Source organism: Thunnus albacares, chromosome 12 (genome assembly GCF_914725855.1).
Source record: "Thunnus albacares chromosome 12, fThuAlb1.1, whole genome shotgun sequence".
NCBI lineage: Eukaryota > Metazoa > Chordata > Actinopteri > Scombriformes > Scombridae > Thunnus > Thunnus albacares.
Window position 1 is genome coordinate 8,023,280 of NC_058117.1, and position 8,876 is coordinate 8,032,155.

Sequence of the window (8,876 nt, forward strand, 5' to 3'; positions counted from 1 at the left end):
TGTAAAACAGGAAATTGTCAGCAGAGTAAAACAGCAAAGTGTTTACAGTCTTTGTGCTACGCTAAGCTAACTGGCTTCAGACTCTTGAAAAGAAAGCAAACTTATCAAAATGTCACACTGTTCCTTTAATAGTGATCTCACCATACTTCATTTTTATCATCCCCTAGACATTGCTGTAATATTCCTTAATATTCCCGCAGGGGTTTGCTCTTACGTCTCTTTCTGAAATTTACAATCAAATTTCCTCTACTGTTTTGCAGAGAAAAAAAGAGTTCCTAAATGATCATTTGACATGCAGGATCTATTGCCTCAACTTGTTTGAAATCCTTCACAATCCTGTTCACAGGCCAGACATACTGTAGCCGAACAATTCATCAAAATATTTACTACAGGCACAATTTCAAATTGCAGAAGGCTGCACTTTTTTTCTCAGAGAGAAAGATGTTTCAGACAGCCTCCTAAGCGAGCTATTTTATTTTGATGTTATGCAGAATCCCTGGCCTGTAAACAATGTATTTTCAGGGGAGGAAATCATTCATTTTACTCAAAACTAAGCACTCAGGCATTTTTTGAGCATCTTTCAAAGCTGAGAAAGAAAATCTGTTCTGTTGTATTTCAAGCTATATCTCAACTGCAATATTGAGCAAAAAGAAATGGCAATAGGCCTGTGATTTTTTTTTTTCTCTCTGTCAGCACCGTGCAGTCCAGATGCGGCGCAGCCCTTGTTCCAAATGGATCAACAGACTACGATAGATTTGTCTCCTTGTCTACATTTCCATCCGTTTGTGCATTTATCCATCCGTGTGTTGCAGCATGCAGCATTTTCATCTGAGAAACGACTGAAAGAACAAAAAAGGAGGAGAGAAAGGGCAGGGTGTTTGGAGCAGAGCGGAGCCTTATCCCTCTGACACAAAAGCTCGCTCTGATCCCTGGAACACAATAGAGCCAGCCCTCCTGCACCCTTGGGCCAGGCAGCAAATAATACCCATAATGCAGCATGGCTGTGACTGCCGGAATCCCTCGTGGCTATACTTGTCCAGCTTGTAGAAGACTGTGCCAGGGATGTGATGCCAGGCAGGCTATAATGCCAACTTATACAGTGGATGCCAACTCCTGGCAGAAGCCACACATTATTCTTATTCCCTCTTTCAACTGGCCTTATGGGCAGTGTGGGATGTTTTTGTGCCTTAATTTGACATAAATGTCAGCTGGTTTTTCCTGCCCGGTATGTATGTATATACTGTACACAAGTTTAACCCAGCAAATAAACCAGGAACAACAGAGAGACCCTTGTCTCTTCCATCACGCGCTGTGGCATTGTTATTTAATGCAGCCGGCTTGTCACACCAACAGCATGGCAGTGCAACTTATGGTGGTTTAGATGAAGCAGATACAAGTTTTCACACAAGTAATAAGTCTCATGGTAATGCTCCCTAAATAAAAGAACAAGGCGCACAGAGAGACTGAAGTTCAACGTTTCCCACTGCACTCCCTTGAGCTCCCATCATCTCCTCAAAACAGCTCTGATGAGTGAAAACTGGGAATTTACCCACAGAAACAAGAAGAAAAATTACATCTTAGACTCTCCCTGAATAATTCATGAGTCACTGTTTGTGAGATGCTGCACGAACATGTGTGTTTGAAAGAAATCGGGCTATCCCTCTGAAACAACATGACTGTGCTAGATTTGTGGCCTCAAAGTTGAGGTCTGGGAATTTAAGAAGACTCATAAACAGCTATTTGGAGTCAACTGGGTCACATTCTGGAGGATGAGTGCAGCTACACAGCGCCACACTGTGGCGACCGCAAAGAAAAACACCGACACAGCATAGGTTTCTCTCTTTTATTTCAATTATACAGAACTAGAGCAGCATTTACATCAACATCAAAAAGTATGACAAAATGACATCGGCTTACACTTTGGCAGCAAAAGCAGCTCACACATAACAGCCAGCGATATATTCATTGTTAACAATGAAAGCATAGCTCACAGAAAGCATACTGCGTGCAAATACAGTACATGAAAATATACCTGGAGTTAACTGTGGATCATGTGCAGTGGTTTTAGTGCCTTCAGGCAATAAACATCATCAAATGACACACCTCAGACACCCTAATCTGTCCTGGTGGTCTAAACTTAAAAAGGGTAAGGGGGTTGAGATGAACATAATATGTGGGCTTACATAATGTTTCATAATGCAAGTTTCAGTTTTTACAGTGACGTGTTCATTAACACAGGAACCCATGAACCCAGGGAGCACAGCATCAACCCCAACTTCCTGAGGATATGTTAACCGTCTGCACTTGCTGGCATGAGGAACAACTAGTCTCGCCACATATGAGCATATGATGTGTGTGTGTGTGTGTGTGTGTGTGTATATCCTGTCGCAGCACCCATTGGCTGTTTATACAACTGTTATTTATCACAGTACACCGTGATGTATTCTTGGCTCTAACTCAGCAAATACTCCATGAAGACTCTTAGAATAAATAATAATTTCACCTTTACACACACCCATCGCTCAATTTAGAAATATATATATATAAAAAAAAAAACCCCACCAGATCTTCATCCATGTCTGTTGACTCATGCACACAAACATTTTTCATCTTTTTCAAAAGGGAATGATCACTGCGATTGTCAGCTGCTATCTGACTCAGGCATCGACAGCCTGTACCACAAACTAAGGCACTCAGTTTGGAGGCCACTTCAAGTGTAGAAGACTGAAAACCCTCATGTGTTTTTTTTTTAACTCATGACTTTTAAAGCCATTTCAAAGCAGCTTCTGATTGGGAAAAGATCATTTATGAACAATTAATGGAGTCAGAGTGTTCCACATCCTAGATTACCAGTCATTAAATTAATAAATCAGGTGACATGAATCCATGGAGTCAATATGAAATTTAAGTGAATGCTTAAGCTTAATGTAGCAGTTGGATGAGCTAAAACAGATATGAATGTTTGTTTGAGTGTTTAAGTTGCTTCCACACTTGCCACAGGCTTTAGGAGATGTGTAGCCCCAACAGGAATCAGGCAAATTCTCATGCCGCCCTGAACATGGGTCAACATCAAACTCCCATTGACCATTCACTGGCTCCATTAAGGTTCCATCCCAATCAAGCCATTCCCCGATTTTTTGGTCCTCTCTGCTCGTCTCGGAGCATGTGCACATACTCGTCTCTTCTTCGCTCTCATCCTGCCGATCACACGTTGATCTTCTTCAGCTGCTCATACGTGAGGAAGAACTGGATGCGGAGTAAAGGAACACAGGCGAGATAGGGTGGACATTGTTGTTGCGAGGGGAATGTGAGGTGCACTGAGGACGTTTTGGCTCCTTCTGTACTTCAGCTCAAAGCCTTCCTTGTTGCCCTTTCCTTATTACCTCAGTCTGCTCTGCTGTAACTCAACAATTCAATAATCTCATTGCATTTTTAGGCCTGGTTGGAGCTCAATGACGACCTGCCAGCCCCTCTCTTCCCCATGTGACTTCCTCATTTCACAATACCTGCTTGATTATCTTTAATCAGATCTTAGCCTTTGCAGAAAGGCTATCATAGAGTTTTCTCCCCACCCTCTATTCCTCTTACCCCCCATCAAGGGCCTCTCTCACCAGGGGGGCAGTGGGGAACTGAGTCAGTAGTTTCACAAGGTTACATAACAGAATTAGCTAGCACTAAGCTATAATAAGCTGTCCTCCACTGAAGCACGGCTCAGAATGAACACTTAACGTAACCAAATGCATAACAGAATTTACAACTTTTACCCCGCCAATTTCTCCAGCTCAAAAGATGTTGCATCACAGAGGATATATGTAAACAAAGCAGTGAAGTAATGAGATCATTAAAGGATACAATGATGTTCCATGGTCCCAGGCGCAGCCAGTTGGGAAAGAAACCCTTGTAGAGGGCCATGAAGCCCTCAGAGCGCCATGTCTGAAAAGAAAACAAACATGTTTAAAACCAACTTTAACTTATTTTCCTTTGATAATCATGTGAAAGTGCTCCCTAGGTGGTTTTTAACTGGGACTGGGAAAATCAGTGACATTAAAGTTTGATCTAGATACTTAACATTACTACATGAGTTTAAATATTTGTCATCACGGGAGCCAAAAATCAAACACAAACTTGCACCTCTTCATGGCAACAGACTGGTGATCGTCAAATATAAAGTAATAATTTTGATGCTGCTTTAAATGTCAAAATATTTGCGGGATTATTCACAGATAAAAGTCAGAAAGATTTCTGTACTTGAAGAGGCACACAAGTAATTTATTGCTGCACTTCCATAAACTTGGAGAACTCACAAGAGACAAATAAAAAAAGAATGGTGAATTGAAGCAGCAGAGGCTGAGATATCTTAGTCTCTGGTATGTCTCGAGCTCCAAAAACTCCGGATCCTACATTTCCCAGAATGCAACCAATCGCATCTTTTTGTTCTTCATCGGCGGTTATTTTCACAAACTTGCTCCCTCTAAAGCCACAGAAGACATTATACAGCTGTTGCTACAACTGTTCACAGGATGAATAGGAGTCCCCATGACGACCACACTGATCTTCATTTGCAAAACTGTTGGAGTGCTCCTTTAATGTAGTCATCTACAAACACCACATCAACAGGAAGACCTACAAGATCTCCTGTCAGGAGTTTTGACTGACCTGCAGTAGACAGTCCAGTGTTCCCTGGTACAAAGCTCCTCCTCTCTGGTTCATCATGCGCGTCCGGACTACGTCCACTGGGTTGGAGGCCAAAGCCCCCGCCAGTCCACATACAAAGCTAGACCTAAGGGACCACAAGGGACAGGCTGTAGTTGTTTGCAGCAAGTGCAAAAAAAATATCTCAAAGTACAAATGGAATGCACAAATACCCACACAGCATTCACTGCTATTAATACACAGAGTGAAGAGAGCTTTTGTCAGCTGCAACCTTACATAGATATTCAGAAATTACAGTGTATTTTGAGATGCTTGGTGTTTGTTGAGTAATGTCTGAAATAGAGCACAGAACCTGGCTGTTCATGCTGAGTGTGAGCAGCCAAAAAAAATGCAACGATAGAGTAGTGAGCAGAAAGAATTTGTAATTTTACTTCCAGTTTTCAGACGTGAAAGTCAAATATAAGGCTCACTACAGGTCAATAACACTAAAAATCATGATTTATGTATAACCAATTACAATCTTGTAATTTGAAGTGTGTTTGAAATGTCGAAATTCAATCCACCATAAAAGGGATTAAAGTATATCTTTCCCTGAGAAGCAATTTCCTGCCAGTGATAACATCACATGACAGATGGCAGGGACATCCTCAAGTATCTGCCAAACTTACAAGAAGTGTGTGTACACAGTGTCCCCCATGTGACCCGACATGATCAGATGCTTCTTGGTAATGTCATAAACTGGTAGCTCGACCCCGACCACGATCGCTGCCCGCTGAGCTGTTAGAGAGACACCCTGACAGACAGACAGACAGACAGACAGACAGAGGAAGCAACATTAAAGATTTGAGTACAAAAAGAGCAGTGTCTGTGTTACCTGACACCCACGGACATACAGTAAAGGTCATTAATTAGTACAAATAAAAGCATGTTTCCAGCTGTGTGTACCTTCCACAGTCCTCGTGTTCCCTCCTCTTGGTAGATGTTGATGAAGTTGCCCATCATACTGCCCTGGATCACATTTCCCTGAGCCTGCATGCGGATCTGCAAGAACAGACAGAGCGAGTTGTCCACAAAGTCAAATTTTTTTTAGACAATATAAGCTTGCACACACACTCAACCAGTGTTGAATGCTGTAGGTTCACTAAGCCATGTACGGGGATGTATTAGTCAGGCCTCATTGGAATGCAAAGTCAAAAAAAGTTAGGGATTTTTGGCGTGCAGTGTCCTGAAGTATTTTCTCTATCGCTGTTTCCAGGAACCTTCTTCAGCCCAGGCTTGACTTGTCTTGTTTTCATTTACAATGGCTGCTGTTTACAGATCAGCCCTGGTTTGCTGTCTGGCTTCATGGTGACTTGGCAGGCTCAGCTAGAACACATCGTGATGAAAACATAATGTTCCTAACCTGCAGCCATGTCTACTAGTTTGTTAACCCTTGATAAACATACACACTGTAGACAGGAGGTCATTACGCCTAATAGGGCATGGTGAGAAGAAACCGGGCAGAACATTATGAGTACATATAAGCATGTGCACACACACGCATCATATTTATGCACCAATATCATTTACAGAACACTATGTTAAGCCTTGGGGGTGGCAGTCTATAAATAATCCACTAGTGGGGTCTTGATAGCACCAAGATGCCCTTCACGCCACTAGGCAAGCTACCAAAAGAACACACCTATAGACTCATCTAGAAACGGCTTATAAATCCCTCTTGTATTCAATAAATACTGTGATTGCCTTAGGACAGTCTTTCACAAGGGTGCATGAGTAGCAGCAGCTGTGTGTACTGTTTAACAAAACAACACTGAAAGAAGACTTTTGCACGCCATACAGCAGCTTCAAGGAATTAGTCAAACCTGTTCTACTGCTTTTGTGCACAACCGGCTGCAGGTTCAACACAGGACAACACAAAAAAGTAGGTCAGCTCAGTGTTTATGTGCAGCATCAGCTACCTTCAGCACATCAGTAGGGTTGGCAATGGAGGAGGAGATGACTCCAGCGAGGACACCGCATGCCACATTAGTCAGCAGTGTCTCATCTGAAAGGGAAGAAGAGTGGGAGGCAGATTGTAACTGTGAACAAGCAGCATTTGATACCACGCATCAGCCAATTTATCTTTACAGTGTTTTACAGATGCACGGTTATAAAAAGCTATTGGTATATAAAAATGAGGTCACACAGGTCTCATACACAGGCACATCTGTGCCTCCTCTGTGACCTTCAAGAGGAATGTGCATGTGTCAATGGGTGGCCACGAGCAGCCTGCCAAACTATGTGTTTAAGTGTGTGTGTGTGGGTGTGTGTGTGTGAGACAGAAAGAGAAACTGGGACTCACCCTCTGGTCTGTCAACCAGCAGTCGCTTAAAGCTCTGGTATGTGCCAATTTTTATGGTCCCATAGGATGCCTGGCGCAGCATGGCGGGAGCTATTCTGTAAAAGTGAAGTCAAGTTCATTTCTATAATCTAATACCACAGTGTTTCACACACACAACTGTGAGTCCTGATGACACAACCAAAACCCTTTCACAAAAACCTTTTGGGGAAAAAATATCTCTCCCAAAATCTTAGCATAAAAGGATTAAACACTGAGAGGCAAATTAGACAAATGCACCCCTCTTTGGATAGATGCAAAAGGACTGCAGGAAAGATAGGTGGGACAATGGCTGTTGTTGCAAAAGCAGGAAGTCTGCATCAAAGAGGAACTGTAAACACTAATGAGGAAATACAAAGTGCAGTGTGATTGTAACGTGACAGCAGGTCCAACACACGTTTTTGAGACCGTAAAACTCACACATCCACCATACTGACCCTGAATAGAGAGCCCGGAGCCCCTCCTCTCTTCCCACCCTGGCTAAAGTGTGGAGCATGCCTCTGTAGCGGATCTCTCGGTATTTGCTGTCGCCCACTTGGCCTTGAACTTGAAGGCGCGTTTTGGCTAAATCGATTGGGAAAGTCCCTGCAACACAGAGCACGAGACACTTTCTGATAAGGCTCTAACACACAACCAAGATTTAAATGATTAACAGTAATCCACGCAGCTCGGCCTCCTCGCCGCTTCCTCACACATCAACTCACCGCATTCCGCCGTCACAGACGCCAGACCGCCGAAAACAAACGGCTTCCAGTTGACGTTGGACATTTTTTCCTGCCTTGTAACTGAGTCACAATGAAAAACCTCCCGGGCGAACCGGCACAGGGGGAGGGCGGGCGACAATATGAAGTCTGCAGCTAATACTTTAAAAGGTGGAGCTGCGTTTCAATCACAGTCGGCGTTTGAGGAGTCCAGCCCGGCGTCCCTCCCCCTGCCGCCGGCCTTGAAGGAAGGCTCCGCCCGCCGCTCCCCGCCCACCGACAGTTGCTAGGCAACCGCGCCAGAGACGAAAAAAGAGACGAAAATCTTTTAATAGTTGCTCACTTTTAGCCATTTTGCCCCTGGGAAACTTCCTGTGGCGGACACGTCCTGTTTAATTAAAAATATGCCCTCTCCAAATGAAAATAATTTAGATATATTTTGCCAATTCCACAAATATAAGTCAAAATCTTCAAAATTTGCTTCAAATTTTAGAGCTTTTTTTTTTATTTGTATGGTCTATTTACAAGCAGCGACATGTTAAAAAGGTCAAGACTGCCTTAAACACATAGGAACCGCTTTGCCAAACATTAATTTACTTATTTTTATTTATTAATCTTTAACACACCCCTTCACTCAATAATATGCAGAATGATGTACATGCAGTTTAACACTAAAAGGCTGTTTTCAAATTCATCTGCTGAAGTTTCTCTAGTCTGTGCTCACCCTAAATCTGAGTTTAAAGATCCCCTCCAGACATGTTTTAAGACGTATATAAAATACTCTACTTTGAATAATGTGATTGTTCACAAAAAAGTCCAATTATCTCGTTAAATCTTTCAAATGACATCTATTCCTTCTCCCTCATTAAAAATCCAGCAGCTATGAATATGCAAATATTTTTAAAATTAAAATTAACTACTGGACACAAGATGTCTCCTACTTCACTGTAAAGTTCATCCTCAGTGTTTGTGCACTGGAGGTTTCAAGTTTCCACATCACATTTGTGTAAGTTGCATATTGGACGACGACTGGCTCCAAACTAGTTGCGATGTTACAAATCATACTTGTAGGTATATACTTTAAACTGAGATTCAAGATGAGCACAGAGAAACTTTTCCTCTTTCAGCAGATGAATGTGAGAACG

The 8,876-nt window shown here is 42.5% G+C and overlaps 1 protein-coding gene across 1 annotated transcript; it reads right to left on the reverse strand.

The window, feature by feature from the left end:
- Positions 1–1,829: 1,829 nt before the first annotated feature.
- Positions 1,830–7,971, reverse strand: LOC122994228 (kidney mitochondrial carrier protein 1-like). Its single transcript, XM_044368807.1, has 9 exons — positions 7,735–7,971; positions 7,468–7,615; positions 6,995–7,089; positions 6,612–6,697; positions 5,599–5,694; positions 5,322–5,446; positions 4,657–4,780; positions 3,853–3,933; positions 1,830–3,246 (listed from the first exon to the last, which is right to left on the reverse strand). The coding sequence occupies exons 1-9, from the start codon at positions 7,796–7,798 to the stop codon at positions 3,205–3,207; spliced, it is 861 nt and encodes a 286-aa protein (XP_044224742.1). The 5' UTR covers positions 7,799–7,971; the 3' UTR covers positions 1,830–3,204.
- Between the last annotated feature and the right edge of the window lie 905 nt (positions 7,972–8,876).